The sequence below is a fragment of the Onychostoma macrolepis genome, chromosome 14, assembly GCF_012432095.1.
Source record: "Onychostoma macrolepis isolate SWU-2019 chromosome 14, ASM1243209v1, whole genome shotgun sequence".
In the NCBI taxonomy this organism is placed as follows: Eukaryota; Metazoa; Chordata; class Actinopteri; order Cypriniformes; family Cyprinidae; genus Onychostoma; species Onychostoma macrolepis.
In genome coordinates this window covers 28,291,724-28,319,067 of record NC_081168.1, presented here as the reverse complement: position 1 = coordinate 28,319,067, position 27,344 = coordinate 28,291,724, and the positions used below count along the sequence as shown (strand labels likewise).

At 35.3% G+C, this 27,344-nt stretch overlaps 2 protein-coding genes across 6 annotated transcripts; one reads left to right on the top strand and one right to left on the bottom strand.

The window, feature by feature from the left end:
• Positions 1–1,192: 1,192 nt before the first annotated feature.
• Positions 1,193–2,065, bottom strand: LOC131553520 (trypsin inhibitor ClTI-1-like). The gene is made up of 4 exons (XM_058798245.1): positions 1,889–2,065; positions 1,706–1,746; positions 1,512–1,621; positions 1,193–1,406 (listed from the first exon to the last, which is right to left on the bottom strand). Exons 1-4 carry the CDS (start codon positions 1,923–1,925, stop codon positions 1,361–1,363), a joined length of 234 nt encoding a protein of 77 aa, XP_058654228.1. The 5' UTR covers positions 1,926–2,065; the 3' UTR covers positions 1,193–1,360.
• Positions 2,066–2,331: 266 nt separating this feature from the next.
• uvssa (UV-stimulated scaffold protein A) lies at positions 2,332–26,557 on the top strand. 5 transcript variants are annotated; one of them, XM_058798187.1, is made up of 15 exons: positions 2,332–2,633; positions 2,746–2,767; positions 2,862–2,983; positions 3,822–4,152; positions 4,744–4,864; positions 6,670–6,996; positions 7,113–7,222; positions 7,388–7,516; positions 15,211–15,316; positions 19,446–19,647; positions 19,982–20,134; positions 20,637–20,820; positions 21,012–21,123; positions 25,725–25,914; positions 26,084–26,557. In XM_058798187.1, the coding sequence occupies exons 3-15, from the start codon at positions 2,874–2,876 to the stop codon at positions 26,175–26,177; spliced, it is 2,169 nt and encodes a 722-aa protein (XP_058654170.1). In that variant the 5' UTR covers positions 2,332–2,633; positions 2,746–2,767; positions 2,862–2,873; the 3' UTR covers positions 26,178–26,557. The 5 variants fall into 5 exon arrangements, with proteins under 5 accessions (XP_058654170.1, XP_058654168.1, XP_058654169.1 ...); XM_058798185.1 differs by lacking the exon at positions 2,746–2,767 and having other exon boundaries at positions 2,333–2,633; XM_058798186.1 differs by lacking the exon at positions 2,332–2,633 and having other exon boundaries at positions 2,634–2,767.
• Positions 26,558–27,344: the final 787 nt, after the last annotated feature.

Genomic DNA, 27,344 nt, shown 5'->3' with positions numbered 1-27,344 from the left:
TTACAAAATATGATCTGAAAGTATAAAAAAATCGTACTCCTGTTATCAACATTTTAGACATGATTTTTTTTAGATGTGAAAAATATTTTGGTTTATTGGACTTGGGAATTATTTTTGCATCTTGCCCGACTTAATAAATGATTTTTATATAAGAACACTTTACATAATTCTTAATAAATGATATTTAGACATCATCAGTTTTATAAATTATATTTGCATAAGAAAAGCAGTTGAAACAGTCAACAGTGCGGTGTAATTACTATGAAGGCAAGCTCTAAATTTCAACTCCCAGACTCGCTATTTATTTAGCCATATTTAATGTTCTTTAGTGATGAATATGATCACCTTGAACTTACACAGAAGTATTAAATTTGTTCTACAATGCAGAAATTTTTTTTAAAAAAAATTATAATAATACACAAGAATTTGGAGATTTTTGCATTTATATGCACAGGCCGTCAAAAGTCTGCTGTAACTCTGTAAGAAATATGAATCATGTAGACTATGCACAAAGTTTGTTCTTTCGACATGAGCTTCATCATGTGCTGCTATGCCCAGAAAAACAAGATAGGACACCACTGTACAAGACGACTATTGGCCCGTGCAGTGGGAGTAATGTTGTGCTTTACAGTTTATCCAGTGTAATCTTTGTTTGCTGGTAGTGTTGTCTAAATGAAGTACAGAGTGATGTTGTAACTGCTAGGCATTATTTCAAGGTTGTTGTTTTTTTTCGTGCTTTTTGATTATTCTTTGTTTGATTTTGACAGTTTAAAATTTGAAGTAGCTTTCAAATCAAATTGTTTAATTAAATACTGACATAACTAGTTCTTGAATTTACTCTTAAACACAAACATTTATTTTTTATTGCCAAACTGAACTTCAATGTTTGACATAGCTACGATATATCAGAATTCTGTTGCCAAAAAAGAAGTCGCTTCTGCCCCAGGACAGAATTTCACTCAGTTCAAACACCGATCAATCACCTCATACTCTCTAACATCACATTTTCCCAAACGTTTCCACATTTTTCTTTTGATTGTTGTCTTTATGAGCTATAATTGTTTATAATAACACAAAGCTTATATTCTGATACACCTTTAAGTCTGTTTTCATCAAATAATCACTGGTGCTACATGAGTTGTGACAAATAGTGCTCATTTATACTGAAAAGAGTACAGTACAAAGCAGGAACTTCTATATCAAGGTTTTATTAAGTGAATATAATGTTTTAAAAAAGGACACACAACAGGGGGAAAACACTTTATCTTAAAACAAAACCATTAAAAAAAAGAAAGAAAAAAAATGCATGTGGTTCCAGCCTTCATGTCACATCTAGATAATATAAATGAGTGGATTTGTCTCAGCATTCGCCCATCCTGGAGATTAATCTGTTGCCTTTGTCCTCCCTATGACAAGACAGTCAAACAAATTTTCAGAAGGACACCAGTAAGAACATTACGAACATTAAAATGGTGGATAAAAATTACATATTAAAAACTTGATTTACTTACATATTTTCCAAACACAGCATGCATTCGTTGGGGTATGTGACTCCATCAGTACCACACACAGGGTTATATTCCCGGGTACACATGGGCAGGTAGTACTCAGAGCATTTTGCCTGCCACCAAAAGCACACAGAATACATTACATACATACAGTGGTTAAATAAATCATCACGAATAGGTTATAATCTTTAACCCACCTCTTTAGAGCCAACGGGGATAACAGCTGCACTTGCCAAAGCTGTTCAGAAGAACATAAAAGTGAAACACAAGAGTCAGAGAGAGAGAAAAACAACTCACCACCTTATATGAAGCGCCTGCAACGTAACTTTTGTAGTTTGGACTTTAAAGTTCCGTGTTGCCAAAATCAGTTACAGACTCACCTGCCAAACAAAGTACCAAAACAAGCCTTGCCAGCATGATTGTTTGTATACAGCGAAGTGTTCACTATGTAATCAATCACTCTTAGGTGTGTTTAGTCCTTTTATTGCACTTTTGCTCCCACCCACAGAACGGTTACACATTTATAAAGTGCGTCACTCGAATTCCACTAAAGCCGAAGCCTTTTTTTTTTTCTTTTTTTTTTTAATTGAATATTCATTAAGCTGCCCGACGCTCGGTCAATATGCCTCGCTGATTGGCTGACAGCCAGACGTGTGTAAGTGGGCGGTTGTCAGCTTGTCGAATAAGAAATGAAAGAAGTCTTGAGTCTTGACTAATGAATATTGATTTTGTTACGTACAACACCCACTAAGTAACGTCAGCAGCGTCTAATTAATAATCATGAGGTATTCTTTAACCATAGATTCTGAATTACGCGCGCGGCACGGGTGTAACTGTAGTGCGCACACTCATATACTGCCTTATACATTTAAAATAATTGGAATAAAATTGTATTAACGTTTCAGTTGCAGTTCAGTCAGTTTTCAGTGAAAATTGACACTAGAGAGCGACTCTTATTTTGAAAATGGTGGACTCCTCACACTTCACGGTTGCTGAGTGTGTCTTTGTTTACATCCCCTGCTCAATCGCACTAAAATACTGAGATGAGTGAAGCTCATTTCCGAACGGATACATACATTTTATATAATACCAGTGATTATTAAAGCCAAGCAGGTGGAGGAAGCGGTACGTGTCATCCATTCTATCCATTAAATATTTTGGATGCAGTCTGCAAAAATGAGAAGCTCTCTGTCACTAGTAGACTTTATGAATCTATCTATGTGTCTGTGTTGAACAGCAGCTGCATAACAAAAATAATAGTGAGTATAATAGCATACGGCAGTAACTGTTTCTCAGTGATGGTTGCTTTGACCCATTCCTTCATACATTCATTCTTTATTAATTCTGTTATAGGGTTATGTCAAGATGGACCAAGCAATGCGTGATAAGCTCTCACAACTGGTTGAGGAGTTGACTACCTCTGGAGAACCACAGTTAAATCAAGACAAAATGAAGGAAGTGAAGAAAATATGCAAGTATGTTTAGTAGGTTGATGTTTTCCTCACACACAGTAAGTAAAACAACAACAACAGTGTGGACTAAACTGTCATGTGAATAGATTAGAACAGTCTGGACACATCTGTAAATTTCGATTTCAGGCAGCCATGCCATGGTCACCAAAGCTTTTGCCACCTCTGCCCAAAGTGTGCTTACGATCTCATTATCTAGTCACAGAATGAGGAAACTGGCCTTTCCCAGTGTTTATGTTTTAATTTTGTCAGTTATGAAACCTAATCAAAGTCCATTTTGTGATATGCCAAGTAAGCATAAATCTCTTTGCTCATGTGCCTGTGTGTTTGTTTTTGTGGCCATAGAGCAGCACTGGACATATGTGACCCTGGACGACAAAACCAATGACAAAGTGTCAATTTTTCAAAATTGAGATTTATACACTGAAAGCTGAATAAATAAGATTTCCATTGATGTATGATTTGTTAGGATCTGACAATATTTGGCTGAGATACAACTATTTGAAAATCTGGAATCTAAGGGTGCAAAAAAATCAAAATATTGAGAAAATCGCCTTTAAAATTGTCCAAATGAAGTTCTTAGCAATATTACTAATCAAAAATTAAGTTTTTATATATTTACGGTAAGAAATTTACAAAATATCTTCATGGAACATGATCTTTACTTAATATCCTAATGATTTTTGGCATAAAAGAAAAATCGATAATTTTGACCCATACAATGTATTTTTGGCTATTGCTACAAATATACCCCAGCGACTTAAGACTGGTTTTGTGGTCCAGGGTCACATATGACCTTACGATCCTTGTTAAATTGAATCTCTTCTTCCTTTTCTGACCACAGAGTTTCCACTGACTATGTTGATCATTTCTACCACTTGATTATGACCCAGCTGAACCAAGAGCACGCAGAGATCCGTCTCTCTGCCTTCCAAATGGTCAATGAGATTTTCAGCCGGTCGCATTACTTCAGAGGCCTTCTCATCACAAATTTTCAGGAGTTCCTGGAACTTACAGTAGAAACAGATGCTGAGCAACCGTTGCCTCCACCCAAAGAGGTGGCGAGAAAACTAAGGACACTTGCCATTCAGACTGTGCAGTCTTGGCACGCCACGTATGGAGAGGCGTACAAGAAACTGTCTCTGGGATATCACTTTCTCAAGCAGATTAAAAAGGTATTTATCTGGACGCGCCTGTTCTGTGATTATAGTATTTAATGCCATCGGTCTGCACCCTAGGACACGTCACTGTTGTTATGCAATTATATAAAGACTGTTATGGAAAAGATATTGTGTTATAACTACATTTAGCTGTGTAATCAAATATGAATGAATCGAGCAATTGATAAAACATTTTTTAATTGTGTGTCATTGTATTTTCCAATATTATGTTCAAAATCAAATTACATATGGTTTTTATGCACTTGATGTTATGGGCGGTTTTAGTTTTTATTATAATTCGTCATTATCATAGTGAAATGTCTCCTTAAAGGGATAGTTCGCCCCAAAAACTAAACATTCTCTGTCATCATTTACTCACCCTCAAGTTTTTCCAAACCTGTATGAATTTGTTTATCTACTTAACACAAACAAATATATTTTGAAGAATAAGTGTAACCAAATAGTTGCTGGTCTCCATGGACTTCTGTCTTATGGGAAAAATACTATGCAAGTCATTGGGGATCAGAAACTCATTGGTAACCCACAAACATATTATTCATTTTTGTGTGAACTATCACTTTAAGAAATCATTGTTTCTTTTTTTAGGTAGATTTTCATGATGTTGAAGCAAGAACATTGGCTGAGAGAAAAAGACAAGAGGAGAAACAGAAGAGATTGGAAAGAATTTACAAAGAGAAGCTTGAAAAGGCCAAACAGGAAATGGAAGGTAAACACATTTATATTCACAAACCGTAACTCCACTGAAGAAGAAAAAAATCTACAGATAAGTACTTGTTACCATTTGAACATGAAAGACAATTAGCAAAATAAATGAAAATAAAATATAAAAGTAAAATCATTTTACACTACAATCAGTTGTCTACACTAAAATCAAGTAATTTGATTATTCCTTGATATATTTACACACATATTTTATATAAATGTAATTTTCTATCGTCATTATATCATGTGTCTCCTCTAAACGTGAAGGGCTAGCAATGTGGCAAACAGGCCAATAATGCAGTCATGGAGCCAATTGAGTGCAAACACCACTGGATTGCCATGTTTATATTTCCACACATTCTTGATAGGACATCATGTGATTACCCGTCCAATCTCTTGTTTTTATATCTGAAGTCAGCCTACATTATACAGCAGAATTTCTACACATTTTTTAGATACTGGAATTACTGCTTATTGAAAGTGGGAGTGAGTTATGTTCATCTTTAATTATAGTTCTCTATACTACTTCTTAATTATATTATTGAACATCAGATCAGCTGACGTACAAGGCACCTACACATATTTATTAAATACCATTGCGTTCATTCTGGAAACAGATTTATGCATTTATGAGAGCAATTAATTATTACAGGCTTGTATTTGTTGTACCGCTTCTTGGAATTAAATCACTTTCAGCTAATAATCCTATATATAATGCAGTATACAGTATAGGCACACCTTTCTCAACAATGTCTATATAGCTTATCCTGTGTAAATTGGCAATAATCATTACTGACATCCACAGTAACAAGTACTTTACAGACATTATGTCCTTAAAACTTATCCTGTCTGACTGATACCTTCAAGATATTGTCTTTTAGTCATTGATACTCTGTTTGCATACACAATGTGGCTACACACATGTCCCATCAGCAATCCAGTTATTTGTGTGCAGAAAGTGGAACTAATTCTAAATTGCTGTCGTTAAAAGGCACAGATAGAAAATATTTAAACAATTTACATGTAAAGCTTGCGTAAATGTGAAATTCCTAGATTTGTATTGCTGTAAGGGTAAGTTTACAATAAAGTATTTTAAGTTTATCACAGCATGTTTAAGATTTCACAGCTCCACCAAGAATCAACATTTTCTGAGAAACTATGTTAAGCAAATACTTTATATGCTGGTTAAACACTGAGTGATGATAGCTCCCAGGACATACTGAAATGAACAACATCCTGGAATAGGTCATCTTAGATATAATACTGTGGAAAAAAAATCAACAGCTTAAATATTTACCTCAATAAATCAATCATTTTAATTCACAACCTCTTGACTACAAAAGCCTTGTCAGAAGTGGTTAATGACTTGCTAGAGTATTCTCTAAGATTTGGGAAAAGTAAAAGTTGGCAATACATTTACAGGATGTGGATGAAATAGTATAGTTGTAGTTTTTTTTAAATTTTTTAAACAAAATCTCTTTGGCGCTAATATTAGAACATTGACGTCATTTTTGATGATCAAAATGCACATTTTTCAAAACTCCTAGCACTTTTTAAGTATATACATATAAACATAACTTCATTTGTTCAGTGAACTAAAATCACATCTTCAAAATCTTGTAATTTTTTTTTTTAAATATCTAGAACAAAACATCTTTAAAAAAAAAAGTGACAAGTTCTTGTTAAAGTCTTGTTCTGTTTCAAAATGTCATTAAGTGCCATTAATCCATAGTTAAAAATAAGAAAAACAGTGTGCCCATCCATTTCTATCCATGCTAAAATGCTTGTTTTGATCTCTCTTTCATTAAGAAATGACGACTGAGATTGAGGAAACCTTGACTGAGATGAACAACTGCATAAAACTGCTTGCAACCGATGACTTAAACCTGTTTAATGAGGAAGCAGCAGTTGCTAAAACCTCTGCGGAAGCTGAGAACATATCTGACCAACCCTGCTGCAGTAAAGACCTGAGCAATGAGCAGAACGGAAAGATGACAGAGAAGACAAATGATGAAGGGCAAACAGACAAGTGTAGTGACGAGAGTAACACAGAGGAAGTTCCTGATGAGGACGCGTTTCTCCGCAGCACTGGTTTAATGTCTTATAGATATCAGCTGGAGCTCAGTGTATCCACAGGTGTATCTGACTGATCGGGTTCACAGCCATTCTCATGATACGTATCCTCTGTCATGTCATAGCATGGCATGGAATTTGGGAAATTTTGTGAATAACCATTTGAATCATTTCTGCAGATTTAAAATTGAGGGAGACGGAGGAGAATGAAGCAATAGTAAACACTGTGAGGGATCTCCATAGACTCATCACAACCAGACACCTGCCTCTGGTGCAGTCCTGGATCCAGGTAAACCCTTTGACCTCTGAAAGGAATCATTCATTCCCAAATGAAAAACCTGTCATTGATTATTCAAAAATAGATGTTTAGCACAATGTCCAAGCTGCTCTTTTCCACAAAAATCTTTATAAACCATAATCTTTTACAGCGACCTGTAAAATGTGTCTTTTACAGGTCTTTACGAAGGTGGGTGTTGAGGAAGAACTGATGAGGAGAGCCACTGAGTTAAAGAAATCACTGGAGTACGCCTTGAGAAAACACGAGCGTCTTCATATAGACTACAAAAACAGAGAAAGAAGAGTGGTGAGTTTTTTTTTCAAACAGATATAGGCCTACACTTTTTTTGCACTGATTTTGAGGGTTAAACAGTAATGAGAGTACTGCAGTCTCACATCCTGTTGTTTCTGTTATAACTGAGTGCTTCCTATATTTGAAGCATCTGTTGTGTTATGAAGGTGAAAATGTGAGTTGACTGACAGCTGTTTTTATTTTTGACGTCCTGCACTGCTGTTCCATGGTTTAACAATGACAAATATCATGTGAATTATATTCAGTATATTTAACTTTTCACAGTTACGTTAAAGCCAGATCATAATGTTTCTGGTCTGTTTAAATCATATTTAGTTTTTAACAATATGTTTACATAACAATGATTATTATTAATATATAATATTAATAGTTATAATATATTACATTTATTTATATATCAATGAATTTCCATTGATTGGATACATCATCCAGCTCGCAACTGATTTTTCTGTGTTGAGTGAGTAAGATATAGTATACTGTAGGCATACACAGTATGTGCCATGCTGTAATTCAGATGTGCAAATTATATTTGGAATAACTTTAGTAATGCATTTTCCCCAGAGGAGGGCGCTCTTTCCCCAAACATTAAATACTGGAATTTTGTCAAATAGTGTGCAGGAAAATGTTTGCTTGTCAAAAGATGTCCAAATGTAACACATGATGAGGGTGTTGAGAATATTTGTGTAGTGTGGACATTTTTCGATTACACTGTTTATTGTATGGTCAAACTCTAAAGACTTGCATCTTTGCTACGGGGAGGCACAGCTCATGTGCTAATGGAGATTTGCTCACTCTAGGGTGGAATGGGACACAGCAAGCAGTTAGGAGACACATCATTATGACACATGTTATCCATTTTTAACTGGGTGAAAAGAACAGACAGGGTAGAGAAAAAGGAGGGGTGTGACATTGACAAAGCACTTGACTGCACGCCAGAGAGGTTTATCACTCTCAGTGACGATTTTCAATGCAAAAAGTCAGTGCTTTGTGATAAAGCAACAACTAAAAGGCCTTTATCATAATTAGTTTTTCCTTTTCCCCCTAAAAGCATTCCATTACTTTATTCCTTGTGTCATTGCTATGACATGGGTGGAATTGCTTTCAGCTTAAACTCCTACTGATTGAAGAACAGAAAAAGGTGTAAAATGACTATTTATAATTTTTCTGTGTGCCTTTATCACATGATAATGAGTTTTAGATTAAAAAAAAAAAAAAAAAAAAAAACTACAATAGCTTGGAAATTTAAATATATTTATAAGGAAAAATGAATTACTAAAGTATACCAAAATATCAGTTATTTGCATAAATAGCACACCATATTTTTCCTCATGTAAGATCCTTGTGTGGATTTGTGGCTGAGGTCTGAGGTTCCTTATACACAAAATATGTAATGAAAAAAACATTTATAGGGCCAGGGGAGATTATACATTATTTACTGTGATAAGGCAACTTAATGGTTTGGCCTGAAGGAGCAATAATTGACAATTTAGTTTCTTTTTCTTTGGCAAATAAAAGATAAATATGTTATACCTAAATCTCATATAGAGTGGTTTAAAGTAAATAACACTTAAAAATGTATGAATGTTGTTGTGATAACATTTTAAAGCATTTTTGTTTTTTTGTTTTTAAATAACAGTATATATATCGGTCAGTATGAAGACAAAGTATATTGTGACACTTTGTGGTTGTGAAATGTGGATCATGTTGATAGTTATTGTGATCCTCTAAACCTGCGATTATACTGCTAGGAAATTGCGTGAACTTGAGGAGAACTGACATTGGGTATCCAATAAAAATAACTTTAACAGCCGCTAGTTAAAAGACCTACAGCTCCTGCGCCATTTGAGATGACACTTGCTTAGATGTGCTGTATCTAATGCAATGACAGCCGTGCAATTAACTCTGAATTAAGTGATCAAATTCATTTTGGGGGTCGCTAGCTCACAGTGTGTTCTTCAACATGAAAGAACTGATACCTTTTGGTTACTCAAAATTACAGTTAAATGTCGGTCAATATTTGTTTTCGGCAGACAAAACTATTCAATTAATACATGTACTCTGAAAAACATTTACTGTAGGATTTGCTTTTTAAACAATTTGGACTCAGAAATTGCTTGTAAATTTTAACAAATTGCAAGTAAAATTTTGAATTAAGTGTAAAATTTTGAAGCAGAAAGACTGAAATAGTATTTTATATCATACTTAAGTAATCTTTTTTACAGTGAAGCTATTCAATAGATAGATAGATAGATGGATAGATAGATAGATAGAAAGAAAGAAAGCGTGAATAGGGTGAATTTGGGTAAATTAGAACACTTTTGCCATTGAGATGACTTGGAAAAATGTCTCAATTATCCTGAAATAACCTTGTGTGTGTTTGTTTGCATGTATGCATGTATGTATATGTGTGTATGTGAGCTTTCAAATTGAGATATGACAGGAAATTTCACGAGAGTCTCTCTCCAGGCTGCCTAGAACGTGTTCTCGTGACAAAGCGCATTTCATTCTTTTCTGCGGTCAGCTAGCCCGCCAGTCCATACACCTGAGTTATTGGTTTGCCGTAATAATTTGCAAGACCTTCCCTGTAAGAGAGGAGATTAGCATATAAATAGCAGATGCACAGAGGACCATCACAGCTGAGTACATTTAATTTTTGGTTTATAAGATTGAATGGGTTTTTAAACGCATAGCCATCAAACTTGGCCAAAGACAAATGAAGTGTAGGGCTCAGTTGTCCGAGGCTACCTCCTCAGCTCATTTTTTAAAAGGATAACAGACCTGCTTAAGGAGTGTGCCTGGCCGACGCTTCCCTGGGCACAAAGTAATTGAGATTGCTTACAGAGTTAATTAGACCATACAAAATATATTGGAGGGCGCGAGGAGCACTGCTGGAATGTGTTTTTCCCCATAAGTAGGGGACATTTAACCGGAAACTCATTATCTTATCCTCTCAGGGTAGGGGCCAGGGGCCACTGCATGATCAATAGAGTTCACTGCGAATGTCTGCCAGTAGTCCACTCGTGGGAGCCCATCGTCTAAATATTCAACATCACTCTTATATGTCCATGTCTGCTTATGAAACAAATCATGGAGGTTAGCAGCAGTGTTGTTTTAAGTATTATTGAGATGCTATCATAGTTTTTATTAATATTTTGAATGTTAAATTTTTTTTCATTTTTCCATTTTAATTTTCTTTTTTTATACAGTTTTAGTATTTTGTTGTGTGTTTTTTGACATTTTATTAGTTTTTTCCTTTTAGAATGTCTACATACATTTTTCAGTTTTAGTTTTATTTATTTTAGTACATGTTTCCCTGGAGAATAGCTAAAATAAAATAATTCTTTTTTACATATATCTCTTATGTTATGTCAGTTAACTTTTTTTATTTTTATTTTTAAGTAACAAAAATGTTTTTTGTTTTTTTTTAGATTTTATTAGATATTAGATTTAGTTTTTGTTAACTATAATGACCCTGGTTAGAGGGACAATATCTCAGCATTTACATTTAGTATCTTTTTTTATATTGTTGATTGACAGATATTCTTTGAAGATTATTAGTAGAATAAATGAGTAAAAAGAGTAAATGTATTTAAATGTTTATTCTAATTTATATTACTTAGAAATTAATCTAATATAAATGTTCATTTTACATAAATATATAACTTATTAAAATTAGACACTTTTCAAGTGATATTTAAACTTTTCAATCATTAGGCTGATATTGTATTGTGAACTGTAAAAGAATCAAATTTTCTACATAATTTGTATTGCTTTCTGTAAACATTCCTGGGCTACTTTACATTTTCAGTAGTTTAGTTTCCTTGAGACACTTGGAGGTGTGCTTCACATGTCAGCAACACCTGCGTCAGCAAAAACCCTTATATGGAGACTTATTCTCAGTATCTACACACTCCAGTCAAAGAATTATAATACTGCCTTTACAAGTTGACAGTGCTGATTTTATCACAACAGAATTAAAGTGATTTAAACATAACAGTTTTTGGTCTGCAATGTCTATTGGGCAAGTATTTTTAACTGCACTTTAATTTATCAAGGTTGTAACTGCATTTGATTAAATAAAGATAAGATGAATAGACAATCTGTTCTGCAGCTGGTGGCAACAATGCATAAAAAAGGTTTAGGTGAGATTGAAATGATGTTTAAAGTTTGTAATTAGTTGCAGATTGCAGAATGTCTGCTCGGTGTTTCAATTTACATCAAATGTTCCCTCCCTTTTTTAAAGTGGTGATGGACTTTCCTGTTTCTCCGTTTCCGAAGTGGACTCTCTCGGCTATTAGCAGTGTAGTTTACATGTGTTAAATAAATACTATAAAAATGTGAAAGTAATCAGTTAAACTCAAGTATAAGCCAGGGGCAAGGCCAGAAATGTTTAAGTGGGTGGGCCTACATAAAACAGGGTGGGCAAAGTGTACTGTACAGTATGAATACTGCATGTCAAATTTACAACAGAAAATATAACGCAGCACAAAGGTTCAAAACAGAAAATAACAAAACAGCCCATATGCAACTCTGAAAAAACAAACAATAAAAATGACTATTTTCTGTCTGGTATAATGCCAGTATAAGCATTATTTGAATTATTGTTTGGAAAAAATTAAAAGTAGTATCTGTTAACCTAACACAAAATAACAATGAACAGTTGTTAGTTAATGCTTTAATTAACATTAACTAAAGTAAGTTTATTGTAAAATATTACCTCAGTCTGATACAACAGGCATTTGGGTTAAACACGCAGATCATCTCATAATCAAGTGTCGCTGTCAGTTCTCGTTCAAAGGAGAGTAAACATTGAGGACCGTGCAAATACGCAGTTGTTGTGGAGAACAGTATCTAGCACATTGTTTATGTTTCTTTCTACAAAAGACGCATGTATTTAGCTAATCAAACACTGTACATGTGCAAATATGACGTTTCAGACACGCTTAGCTCTGAAGTTTCCGATATATAAATCCACCACCCTCAGGTGGTGTGGTCTCAATTGTAGATGGTCCGGATTCATTGCTAAGACTTAGTTTAAAGCTAAAAATAGTTAAAAGTAGCTTGTAGACAGTGGTTCAGAAAGTGGGTGAACTATGCAGTTTGTGTGTAGTGGAAAAAAAACCCTTAATGTATTTAGCTTGAGTACAAGGGCCACAGTAAACGTACTGATCAACCTTGATCTGAAATTAATTGTAATCTGATACATTTATGGATGAATCAGGATATTCAGATAAAAAAATGTAGTGGGTTACACAGTGAAAAGTAAGTGTTACAAACTAGGAGGGTTTGGAGGAGAGGGATTAAAAGTAAGAGGGTTTTGTGATATCTACTGTAATAGAAAGACTTGCAGCAAGTTAACACATAAATAGGATCATTTTGATATCATGTTGACAGATTTTAGGTGGAGACTATAGGACTTGAGTATGAAATGAAGGGATTATTTAATTTCATAGCCATTGAAAACCGTAGAGGGCTCATTTCTGAACCAACGCCACCAGTGCACGTAATTGAGACCTCATGCAAAGACAGTTTATACCTCAATATGGAATTGTCAACATAGCAATAATGAAAAAGAAAAAAAAAATGAACGAAAGCAAAGCAAGCTACAATCTTTAGTACTTTATATTGAGGTAATCATGGAGACAATTAGACAGAAAAAATGGAAAGGCACGCTAGAGCCGTACACTTTAGCATTGCCCTCGAAAAGGAAGGGCACACAGATTATATATACCATTTTATACCAACGACCCCCATATTTAAAAACTGGCATTCTGTTATGCATTGTAGCGCACGGGCCGCTTAAGCACCTTTTGAGTAAATTAAAAGGCATAAATTCTGTTTAGCACTAATGCAGACGTCGTCTCCCCAGGCCCGCGAGTCTGAACACCCTCAGCTAAGGAGTGGGGCCCAGGAGGAGGGGGGTAAAATAGCCTTGAGTTGCTTTTCACCTTTCATAAATTCCAGGCTGGGGATTTCTGTACCAAAAAAAAAAAAATCATTTGCAGCCCGGTGGTTCATTGCTATTCTGTTTAGATTGATGGTGGTCATTTACCCGGCAGTGGAAGTTAAGTGCTGCTGTCACTCTTGAAGAGCATAATTGGGAGGTTCCACAGGTCAGTGGCGGTGACAGTTTTCTCTTTTGATTAGTGTTAGAGTGATAACAAAACTTACAGCGCAAGTGATGGATGAGCAGGTGCAGATGGCAGCAGTAGATGCTCGCAGGGAGAGCAGAATAAAGCTTGCATGCTTCCTGAAACCATGAGCCAGTCACCATCGTCTTCAGCACATCTGTTTTATTTTTTTGAATTAGTTGTGTTTGCTAAATCATCACTTTTACTATTGAACATACTTGGCGTTAGTAACTATAGATATTAAACTTTGGCCCTTAACTGCCCTGCATTGTGGTACGGACATTGATGATATTTCAGATCTATCGGTTGATCAGTTGTGGGTTTTTTAAAGGCTGATACAAATACCAGTATCTAGAGAGTATTGTGGCTCATGGCTTATATAATACTGACAAAAATGTTACTTGCAATTTAATTATATCCAATAAGACATACACACTATTGCTTATTTCAAATGAAAACTAGTTCATTGAAACACAAGTTAAACATATATATATATATATATGTATTTTTATTTATTTTTTCCCCCCCATAGAATATTATACATTTGTAAAAACAAATCTGTCATATAAATGTTAAAAGTGCAAAATTGGTTTTAGTATTAACATAATATGACATAATTTGAGCATTTGTTGTTGATACTTTCTCCAAACCTTGAGATTTATGAAAGCTTTTCAGCTTACCTTGACCATAGATACACATAAGTTCAGAGAAACCATAACTTCCCTTCTTGTCAAAGGTTCTTAAAGCCTTGATCTGGTTTGAATCACATTTAAGATGGATTTATCCGGTGCCTCGTGTTGATCTCCTTACAGTGATTGCATGATGTGAACACGGAACTTCAGAGTAAAAATCGTATCACCTTGTTCGCCCTGCTCTTTTGTAGAACAACCTGCACAAAGATGTAATCAGTAACAACTCAACCTCACCATCTCTAGCCAAGACTAAGACACCCGATATTAAATGGGCATCCACCAGCAGCTTTAGTTTATTTTGGCTTGTCAGTAGTCCCATGTAGCCCTACTTTCTGAACCATCGCAAATAATTATTATTGTCTCCTTTGCGTGCTGACAGATGCTGGAAAAATCTGTTTAACATAACAACTATTATTTTATGCGGTCACAGTTAGCTGGGACAATGCTCAGATAGACTACCACTAGAAAAAAAATTGGATGTGGTCAACTGGAAATTCTATTAAGGCTTTGAATTAAAATGTTAAGATGTCCCACGTTACTGCAGAGTTTGCTGTTCATAGTGCTGTAAATCTCTGGAATATCCTGAGGCCACAGTGAATATCCCATCTGAGTGTTAATCAGCCAGAAGAGAATTGCAGACATTCTTTGTAAACTGTCAGCAAACAATCGTTGTTTTGAGAATGACAAAAAAGTAGCAAATGTTTTGCAACAGTAGTTTTTATTGCATTTTCAAAGTAAAATGCAAATGTTTGAGTAAACCAAGAAAAATAGGCTCATAGTTACTTAATTTCCTAACATGTTCCCATCTCTATTAGGTGTTATGTATTATCATGGCTTTAAAGCGACTCTGTTTTTCCCGAGCTAGATGAGAGCTCCAGAGGATGGAGAAGATGACGACGATGATTTTGTAGACGTGCCGGAAAAGGAGGGCTACGAACCTCACATTCCTGAACATCTGCGTGCAGAGTATGGTGAGTTTGTTCAGGTGCAGATCTGAAGCCTAGTGCAATAAGACAAACCTGTTCATCAGTAAAGGGACTAGCTTTCTCTATAGGATATTGCTTAATCCATATAATCTCTCATAGGATATCGCCACACTCTTATAGTGGCTGCTTCAAAGTAGATATGAGCTGAAAAGTCCTCTGGGGATTCCAGTTTGTTTGTAGTTTTGGGCTTAAAGCAGCAGGATATTTAAATGTGGAATTAAGAGCACAGTGGTGAGTTTAGTTAGAAATGGTTAGCAGTTGAAAAGCTTCAAAGCACAAAGGAAAGTTTGTTTATAGAGTTAAGGTGTAAAGCATGAAGCGTTTGTGTTCAAAGCATTGTACAACTTTTGGTAGTTGTGCTGTTTAGCTATGAGTTTTACTTTAAAAATAGGCATGTTGACAGTGAATTTAATCTGAAAAATCACAGATTCATATATTAATAAATGTTACATTATTGTAAAAGTGAGTCTCATCAATTCTGTGAAGAACATTACCAGGTCACAATTTTTTATAAAATAAATGGGGGAAAAATGAACAAAATATGACCAATAAAATAAGTAACACCATGAAATCTATTATTTTTGCATTGTGACATTATTTGATGACAATTTTTCCCCCCTAGATTCTTTGTTTAAAGTATAAATTGTAAAATATTTATACATCACAGTAGTATTTTTTTGGACTGCCTTTAATTTATTTATAGGTACAAAAATCATTGTAAGAAAGAATTACGTCATTATAGTAATAAGAATCTCCATTTGAGAATAATTTGGGTTCAAATGTGGGAGCAAAATAATATCACATTCAGTGTAAAAACTCTGATATCTTTTTGAAAGGTAATAAATTGCTTTGAGCCTGGTTTAAATCAATTATAACCTGGGGCCGCCAATAGACATCTGTTTTGACAGCTGACTATTTGTACATGCAAAAGATTCTTGTCCATCTGGGCAAGGACAGCTCTATTGACAAGAAGCCACAGGCAAAAGACAGAGGTCAAGCAATAGGTCAGACACAAGCTAAAGAACACAGATTATATTTGACCTCAAATCCTGTCCAATTTTAAATTTACTGTCATGAAAATAATCAATTTCAGTGGCTAATGGGATTTATGCAGTTCTTGTGGGAACAGCATGCACTTTGGAAGTAGTTTAGTAATTTCCAGATTTTCCTGGTAATGTATGATGAGCTCCACGCCGCACGCTAATTATGAGATGCAATATGATTTCACCAGACTCTCCTGTTCTCTTTCTTCATTTATTTCCTTTCAGCATCTCTAAACAGGCACTAACTGAAGATTCATTAGGATATAATTTCTACAGCTTCACAGAGCCAAGCTGCTTTCTGCAGTAAAGTATGTAATGATCAGTGCACTGGCCATGCCAAATTAACAATGCAATGGTGTTAATGAGCGCCCATTAGCTTGGAGTGGTAATTTACAATGCTCACCTCACAGGCCTCTGTGAGCTAAATTGTTCACCTACAAAACCGTGTATTCATCTAAGACCCGGACTATTCTGAGCTTAATTTAATCATATATCATACAAATACCAATACAAAATAGATGTTTAACATTTTGTTTTACTTTGTTACAGCATTACTATGTGGTTGTGAGGTTTTATTTATTTATTTATTGAATTTTTCATTTTCTGCCCAAGTCAAAAGATCCCATGCCCAGGTCTTTATGATCACTTCAGTGCACATTCTGAAATATTCTTCATATAGCGCAACGATTGCAGGATGTGCTGAAGTTTAATACGTATGGTTGTTCTAGTCCTTAAACCCCAAATATGAGCAATAGTAATATTGATGCTTACCTTAAACTAGTAATGTTATACCACAGTAAATCAGATGTGAGGCTCATTTGGAGACGTGTAAGTCATTGCTTTTCTATTGAAATTTTTTTTTTTTTGTGCACTCCACATGCGAGGAATATAGATTGAAAATGGAAATTGTGCATTGAGAGTGCAACTGTTCGCAGTATAATACTCCTAAAACAAGGCTCAGAAAAAAATAATTCTGATTTACTGTCAAGTTAACTCCATCATTTCAAATTTATCAATCAGTGCAAGTTACCATCAGCAGTTCCATTTAATATTACATCAACCTGTCACAGGATTCGAGCTCATCCCTGGCTAATCCTTCCCTTTCTTTTTTCAAAATCACATCGGCTCCCTCATCCAGAGAGAAACACTTTAATTTGAAAAGCATTTTGTCTGTTCCTCTCCTCCTTTCTCTCTCGCCGTTCCTTTCACAACAGAGCTTTTATCTATCCCTTTATCCCAGCGTTCCTGTCAGGACGTTATCTCTCTCAAAATTTACATTTTAATTACAAGGCCTGTTGAACTCAGGAAAATCAATAACGCCACCATTGGCAGCTCAACTCTATGTCTACTGCTGGGCCTCTCTATTTCCTCTTATTGATTTATCTCTTTAGCACCTGCAACTTTATTGCTTCAGACAAATAGCTACCATTTTGGTCAATTTGAACAGAAAAAGAAAGCTTTTGGTCGTATTTCATGATTTTGCACACCCGAGTGCCGCTATGATGCTGTAAGTCATTGAAAGGGAGTGAACCTGGATTAACTGTATACACCCAGATGATTACAATCAGGATTCTCATCCTGTCCTGAGACCATAATTCATTTTCTTTTGTAACCCACTAGATCTGTTGAACTGAACTGCTGGTATTACCAAGGCATCACTGTTGCTTTTGCTTATATTCAGGGTTAGTGATTTGATAAAGTAATCAGCACATAACTAGTCCTGCCTTGCAAACATTTGTGCTAAAGAAATAAGTGATCAGACTTGAATTTGCAGGAGGACAATAAAATAGGCAAATCAATCAATCAGTCATAAGTTTATGAATCGGAGGAACCTGAACCATATCTAGAGACCAGAATATTAGACTTTAGTAAGCAAGTATGTTTTTTTTTTCTGAACTGCAAACTAATTTTATGAACCGAGATACAAATACATGAAAATGTATTTAAAATTAAACAAATTACCTCATTATTTATTATAAAAATACAAATACAGTATTTTATATCTTTAAAATACAGAAAATCCATGTAAAATTGGTCATTCAATGAGGTATCAATAGCTTGCTAGTAAACTTGCTAAGAGTTAGACTAGTTTGCTACCTGGCTGCTGACTAGTTTTGATTTCCTCACTGCTGATACACATAACATTAGCTGGCGAAGAATGTCCTTGCTAACTTAATATTTTATAGACAATAAACTGATAATAAACAGATATTTTTTGTAACAATTAAATCAACCATCATATCTTACTTAGCAGAATTGATTGTGACAGAATTGACTCAATTCCATGTACAGTTCCATAGATTCTGAAAAAAAAGAAAACATTTTTAACACAGATCATGTGTGATTATAGAGACTGTTTTCAGTAGTGTTGGTCAGTTGTAAAGTACAAAATTTATGAGATATATAAAATCTGAAAAATAAGTCTTAATGTTCTTAAAGGCATAATATTATTATGTACTGTGCTGTATTTACAAATTTTTGTGAAAATTTTGGAATGAAATTAGTATAATTGATCTTTTTGAAGAAGGAATTTGAATTGAATCTCTAGTTTCAAATATAAAAATTAAGCAAAAAGGAACATCGGTCAGATAAAGAATATTCTATAAGAAATTCTGCAACCTAATGAACAGATTGTTTGGCACAATGTATTTTATGTTTTCTGAATAAATAAACGAATACCGAACCTAAAGGTGTTTAATATATAAATTATAGACTTTAAAATATGAAAAAAAAAAACGTACTAAAAATACTGCCTATTATGTGGATTTTTTACTTTTGACAAGAAATAAAAGCAGACCAGGCTCCTCATATACCCACAATCGCCATTTGTCTTTAAAAAAAGTGGTATGAGGAATTCGCCGCACTCGTTTTTAATTTCATCTCATTCTGGACGCTAGAAAGCTTAAGTGTGAGTCTTAGATCTTTGTGTCACTCCTAAAACCACCTTAAGCCCCTGCACACTCCTGCTGGAGCCCCCTCAGTCCATTAGACTACACGTTTGAAAGTTGTGTTCTGAATATTTGACATTACATAACATCATATAGTTTCCTTCTTCCTCTTGTCTTTAATAGGACTTGATGAAACTCCCTCAACATCAACCTCTGGGGCCAAAGCCAAGCCATCAAAACCTGTGGTCAAACATCCTGTTCCTCTTGTGTCCTCCAGTCTCTCTCGACTCAAGAGGAAGATGTATGATGAAGAGCAGGACCCCACCTGTGCTGCTGCAACGCTGCGTGTGCTCAAACAGAGGATTCATTCTACTCCTTCGACAAGGTGATCTGTACTTCCATGCCCTATTTTACCAGGTAACATAGACTGGTATACAGTAGGGCTGGGAAATAAAAATTGTTTGTTAGCAGGAAAAAAACTAAAATATTTGGAAATGATCAAATGTTAAAAATGATTAAAATAACAATGTTTTCAAATATTGAGAGAAATCTGAGAAAACAAAACAAAATAAATTCTTATTTTTATATGGAAATATTCATAAAAATATATTTCATCTAGTATTTAAAATACAAAATAAAATAAAAACTAAACTTTAAAAAAAAAAAAAATTATTATTGTTGTTGTTTTTTGAGATTGAAGTGTGTTCTGATTGTTTCAGTATGTCTGGGGGCTCTACTGAGGTCGCAGTGTGCAGCAGTGACCAGGGGGGCATAAACAAAGACAAAGCCTCTGTTAAGGCCCCTGTTGTTCCGTTTGGTGTGGATCTTTACTACTGGGGAGAGGAGCAGCCCACTGCTGGCAAAATCATCAAGTACAGTCTCATTCATAAGAAACATTGAGAATGTTTTACATAACACATTTATCAGTCTCTTTTTGAAGTATAAATGGATTGTGTTATGTGATGTAGCCACTAGAGAGCACCATTGTATGCTCACTGACTTCAGATCAACTCCTATTCCTTAAAATTAAATGATGAACTTTAACTTTTTTACATCCTAATACAAGATATGCAATATAGTTTTTTCTGTGGTCATGGAAGACCTGTAAATTGTCATTTTAAGGCCTGGAAAAGTCATGGAAATCTACAAAAGTCATGAGAAAATCCATACTATTCTATACTATAGAAATTCCATTATTTCTATACTAAAAATACATTTTACAAGTTATGCTCACCCCTAAAACATGTCCCCTGCAAAAAAATGCACTTTGTGAAAGCAAATTCTATATGATGGCTTTTCAAAATTGTCAAAGATCACACATTGATAGAGTTTGTGCAGTTCCTTTACTAAGACCCTGTCCTCACTGGTTTTTAGGAACACATCACAGCACCAGTTCTGGGTGCCTCATGAGGTGGAGGAGGAAGTAGAAAATGAGGAACTGTCTGCAGAGATGAAGTCTAGATATATCACCTTTGCTGGGAAATTTAAACCTGTGGAGCACAAGTGCAAAGCACCAATGTCAAATGGATCTTTGTGTGAACGTCAAGATAGAGTAAAGGTCAGAAAAGTAACAACAATGATGCCCTAAAAAAAATACACAGAAGAGATGTAATACTGAATATTTTTGCCCATATTTAGCTGTGTTTGGTAGAATGGTAGAAACGCATTCTTATTTCATTGTGTAAATAAATAGATATAAGCAGGACACTGATTGAATAAACTGCAGAATTAAATGAGATGTAATTTCAGTGCCCGTTCCATGGATTCATTATTCCTCGGGATGAGCTGGGCAGGCCTGTTAACCCAGAAGATGCACTGCGATTGGAGATGGAAAAGAGGAAGCGCGAGGAGGAGCAGCCAGGTTAGACCATTCATGCAACCTATTTAACAATAATCAACTCAACAGTCATGCGAGTAATCATCAGTGATAGTTACCTACAGGTATAGTTCACCCAAAAAGGAAAATTCTGTCATCATTTACTAGGTACTGTGGATCAGTTTTATGGATTATTTGGTCATTCTGAAGCATGATAGAAGGCATGTTTACATATACTACATTTCTATGAACCCTAAACTCTGAAGTCCAATTCACATATTGGTTTACATGTGCTTTACGTGTATTCCAAACAAAACCCAGTCGCCACATTCAGCATCAGAGAAAGCCACCACAACGATGTCACTGGGGCCTTTATGACATATCTAAAAAGAAAGCTGACAAGTCAGAAGAGCTTTTTAGCAAATATTTAGTAAATATTCATTCTCCCCCGATGACCATTTTGTAAACATACCCATCACGTCACTATGTATGTGAGCAAGGTATTTTTGAATGCGTTCTACTATTCTGAGATCCACATATCACATTCTGAGATGTTTGTTAAGTCTTTTCAGTCCAATTAAGCCATCAATCCCAATGCAAATTGATTATTTGGCTGCATGTAAACATGTATGGAAAAGAGCAGCACGAGAATTTTTCAAAATATCTCATGTTTTTGCAGGTGGTTGTTTGCAGGTGTCCACAGATGGAAGCATCTGTGGACACAAAATGAGTAAATTCTGACAAAATGTGCTGAACTACTGCTGCAAATGTTTGCAAAACTGTTAAGGCATGTTTAGGATCCTGCACTCTTGCCAAATTAATATCGCACACCAAACCTGAAAGCTTGATGATCTTCTTTCATGTTTTGTCAACCCAGTGTTGAAGACCCCAAGGCCTTTTCTACACTGTCAAAAGCCCTTTAGTAACCGGTAGCCAGGCGAAATCCTAGACCTCCATTACCCACAGTTCCTTCCTTATAACACAACAGTCCAATCAGGTGGCTGTGAGACTCTAGGAAGAGATGAACTGATGGAATCCCATCCAAGTCATCATCAATACTCAGATAATAGGACAGGCTGCATCTCACTCTGCCTCTCAGCTTTTCACTTTTCTCCTTCTCGCTCTGGTTTCTTTTCTTGTGGAGTCGGGTGCTAAAAGCCAATTAAGTAGCGTCTCCATGCTGTCACTGGAGCGTCGGATGTGCTTTCTTTGGCCACAGTTTACTTGTTAACAAACAGTTATCTGAGGCAACTGACTTCGGGGGCCTGCTGACCACTGGCTTGTGAAATAGCATCTTTTGTAACTAAGTAAGCTATCGATCCCTGTGACTCCATCACGCCCTCTCCCCGTCGACATGCCGGTTGTCAGGGTAACCACAGGACACCCCACCCGTTCTCCTGCGCTGCCGGTGTGCTCATGATGTCCATCAGTTCACTGACTGAACACTTGCTCCCCTGCTGTGCCATTGATTTCTGCTTCAGGCTTCAGCCTTCCCAAAATATTTCAGTCGCACGTGATTCTGAACACTATGTGTTTCGGTGTGTCTAACGTAAATCTGTCATTTGTGTCATCATGATGCTGCTCATACTTGTAAGTGTGAACTGAAATCTAACACCTGTACTGTTGCTTTTCTAAGCGCTCAGACTTGAAATTTGATAAAGCGAGTGAAAAAAATTCCCTTTGATTTACATTGAAGGAGGGGCCGAATCCATAACTAGAGACAAGAAAATCATACACTGTCAAAAGGAATCTGTCACTGGGACAGTACCATTTCAAAAGGGACCATTTATCTAATGTTACGTTTGAGGTACTGATATGAAGGTTAAATAAAGTACAAAGGTACTTTTTTTTTTTTTTTTTTTTCAGAGAGCGTAGAGGCGTGAGGTTGTAAGACTCTAACAACAGCATAGCAACTGAACAACCATTCAGAACTCTATAGTAACTGCATAGTGATGCCCTGGCATCCTCTACATAACACCCAGTTTAAAGGGATAATGAACTGAGAAATCAAAATTCGCTTGATTTTTTTAAGTCATTGTGCTATAAAAACATTCTGTAATTTTCAGAACTTAAAACTTTCTTGTTAGTCTAAAAACAGCTTATATTGAAGCCAATCTGCCAAAACAACAGGTTGTGGAATGTGTCACTCTATGACGTAATAGTGTGGCTTTTTGCCTTGTATTTGATAGGACAGTAGTGAGACAGGAAGCGAAATGGGAGAGATAGGGGAGATGGGATCGGGAAAGGTCCGCAAGCTGGGACTTGAACACAGGGTGCCCCGAAGCGCAACAGTGCTACATGCGACACGCTGCCCACGAGGCTATCGGTGCCGACGTGTAACTGTTTTTATTACGTGATCACTATTGCTTTGCCTGTTATTACAAATTGTATGATATGTATTTATGCATTTTTAACCTAAATCACTCTACAATCCGCCATGCTTATTCAAACAGAGCGTTCTGATGAGGGTGGTCAAAACAGGATGGCATATTACTTCTAAATTATGATGATTTTTGATGTAAAAATCTTAACATTACAAGTGGACCTTAGAGAACAGTACAAAATAAAAAACAAAGGCAGTTCATGACCCCTTTAAGTTGCATTATTGCTATAAAAGAAGATGCTTTATTAAAACTGTGAAACATTTAGATTTTCAAACATTTAATATATTGGTCTCACTTTTAACAAAAGGAAACAAAAATATGTTGTGTTCTCATCATTATGACAGTGGGCACTGTGGAGTCATACACTAAAAATACGTTACAGCTATGGTCAGTTTTGCCTTTTAAGATCAACTACCTGAAAGTGAGTCGAACTGTCACCATGCCTATAGAATAATTACACATCCCATGTCAGTGGCAAATACTTTTGAAGGAAACAAGCTGTATTAGAGCTGAATAACATACACAAAAACTAAATCTGTACCGGAGATTAAATACATTTTTTTATTTTCTTTCTTTCTTTCTTTTTTTGGTGTGTGTGATTATGAAAGTCTTGTCGGTTTGTTTTGTCCATGTGATAAAGTTTTGTACAATAAAGTGCATATCTTATCGTATCGGAACGTAAAATATCGGCGAAGCATTTGTTTCTGGCTTTAGAGCTGCTGTCTGTTGTCTTTAAGGAATATTCCAGGTTCAAAATAGGTTAACAGTTGACAGTATTTGTGGCGTAATTCAGCATAACAACAATTATTTTCCTCCATTTCTATTAAAAAAAAAAGAAGCAAAAATATGTGTCATAGTGAGACATTTAAAATTGAATAGGGCCAATTTCATGACATCAAAACTCTACTCACACCTTAATCAAACACATATGAACCAGCTAATTAAGTTCTCAGGGACACTTGATAATTAAAGACAGAGCAGGGTTTGCACTGAGCTCTGCAGGACGGTAGATCTTCAGGAACAGGATTGAGCACCATCCTGGGTGATAAACCATAAAATGGCTGTAAAATTGTAGCTTTGTAGCTGAAATAATACAAATTTTAACAGAAAAAATACTCTGAAGGCTTTTATAAAATTATAAGCATCACATTTCTGCCTCACCATAACCCTAATTTTTGCCTTTTTGCAGTCAATTATTTCTTAAACTTAACTTATATTTAACCCAGAATAGTCTGGACTGGTGCAAACCTGCCAAAGAGCAATATTACTGTGAACTTCACAACCATCTTATAGCATTTTTGTGTTTAAATGTGTTTTCTATAGATAATCAAATAAGCTGACTGCAGCTGTTGCCTGTGATGCTCATGTGTGCCCGACTTATGCAGATGCGAACTGTTGACGGAGTAGTCAGCCCTGCTGAACAGCTTAAGCTAAACGCAGGGCCCCCCCATCATCCTCACAGGGAGAATGAAGCCCCTAAAGGCTTGACTTAAGGCGAGGATGGATTGTAGCACTCATGTAACGGGGGCCTTTCACCTCCATAAATCCTTATAGGGACGACCAACTCCTCCATATTCATTTAAAAGGCATTTGAAAAAGCTGTTTGTTGCATGCATGCGTTTCACTACAGACTGATGAAGCGCAGTACTCTGTGCAATTAAACACTTTGGAGATTGTAAATAATTTAACAGCTACCATTTTATCATTGCAATATATGCATGTATCAACAGTAGGGGACATGCTTAATGAAAAGTTGATGATTTTGATCTATCTACACTACTGTACAAAGTGTACGATCAGTTTTTTTTTGTTTTTTTTAAAAGAAATTAATAATTGATCAGAAGTGACAGTAAAAACTTTAACATTGTTAAATGCTGTTCTTTTGATCTTTCCATTCATTAAGGAATCCTTAAAAACAAAACCTAAAAATGGTTTCCAAACTGATTTTCTGTTTTCATCATCGTTAATAAGAAATGTTTCTTGAGCACCAAATTAGAATAATCTCCAGTCCTAGTTTAACCATTAAGTTAAAATGTCCTTACCATTACTATCACTCATTTGACCAAAATCAAAGGTTGAGGCCATGATCAGGTCTTTATATTCAATGGGATAAATTATTTAACATAGATGAAACATAGTTCAAATTTGAATAAGTTTCTTTTTTTTTTTTTTTTCAGAATTCAAGGAGTCAAATTTGTGAAATGTGTATAAATGTATGGTGCATTGATCTCTATTGCGGCAACCTTTCTCTTATTGGCTCAGATTGGCGAGACCCAGAGCTCATGAGGGAGATTGAAGCTGCAACTGGAGAAGATCTGGGCTCCTCAAAGACGTACGGGAAGGGAAAGAAGGGCAACAAAGGAAAGTCAAAGAAAAAGTACCCAAACCTTACAGATTTAAAGCAAAATGCCAGTACATCTCGTTCAAGACTAGAGAAGAAAGTCTTTAACAAGTAAGTAATAGTAGATGTTCAAGATTAAATAGAAAATCACTAAATTGGCCTGATGGCTATATTTGGAGATAACTCAAGTCAAGTATATAGTGTTGAATACTGGTGAACATATTTTACAAGTGATGGGTAAATAAATCATTTGAATCACAACCACATTGTTTCCTCATAGGAGCTCCATGAGACGGGTTACGGAGGTCATGAACAAGATGGACAAGAGGAAACATGAAAAATTTTCAAATCAATTTAACTATGCACTGAATTGAAGGATACAGCCGTACTGCCACACACCCGTTTGGATTTTTATGCAGAACAAAAGTGCATCGTTAATAGTACTGTGCCTCAAATGAACTATAAACTTTGTATTGTCATTTGTAATGCCTGAATCATTTTATTAATTTATTTATTTATTTTTTGTTCTGAGTGGTATATAACTAATTTAAAAAAAGTTAGGCATTTTAATCTTAATTTAAAATGGAATTTTATTTACATTTTGTATTTTCAACATTGTTTTTCCAAACTTTTGTGTTTGCTACATTGTAGAAGACCTAATTATGATCCAGAATTTTAAATATAAGAGTACATTTAAAGAAATATGTTGTCAGTGTGAATGTTAATATAGAGTAAATTTCTACTGATTTTATAAGACATGACTTTGTCTTTATTCATTTAAGGGGTTTCTTTGTTGTGAAGATTAAAAACACACCACATCAACATATAAAGGCATGGCAGGAATTTTTTCCTTTTTCTTTTTTTTTTTCATTTCAAGACTTTTACATAAAATTTGATTTATTAATGTTTGCATGCTCTTTAAGTAACATAGTCTCACGATAGTTTACCTTAATCGATTAGATCCGCTGAAACAGTAAGTACACATATTTTTATTAATATAGTTAGGGTTTTTTTTGTAGCGATTATATTAAAAACAGCTTTTCATTACAACAAATGAAGAATGGCTTACAATTTTAAATGAGGCTAGCTAAGTTAACTTGACTGTATATTGCAGAAAACTATGGTATTGCTAACAAGGAAACAATGCTTTTTAACCAGCCTAAAGCTGTTAATTTGGAAAGTGATTTCGCTGTTACAGAATTAGTGTTAATTGACATTAGTGTAGCTCGTGTTGGCTTATTCCACCAAATAAATAAATAATAATTATTATTTTTTTCCTCTCCATCCACCCATCGGTAACGAATATGGATTCCTCACACTGATAGGACGCTATTGGCAGCAGCCATAGCATTCTTTTCTGCCTTGGAAAACAAACTTATAAAGAAAACTAATAAAGAAACCTACTTCGCTAAATGTGTAAATAAGTATGATGATTTCCAACGGACGACGAAGAATATGTTAATCGGACAAGAATAATTATGTAGCCTATTAAAAAAGATCGTCATGGTCGTCTTTTCATACGTGTTCAACATAACGACTAT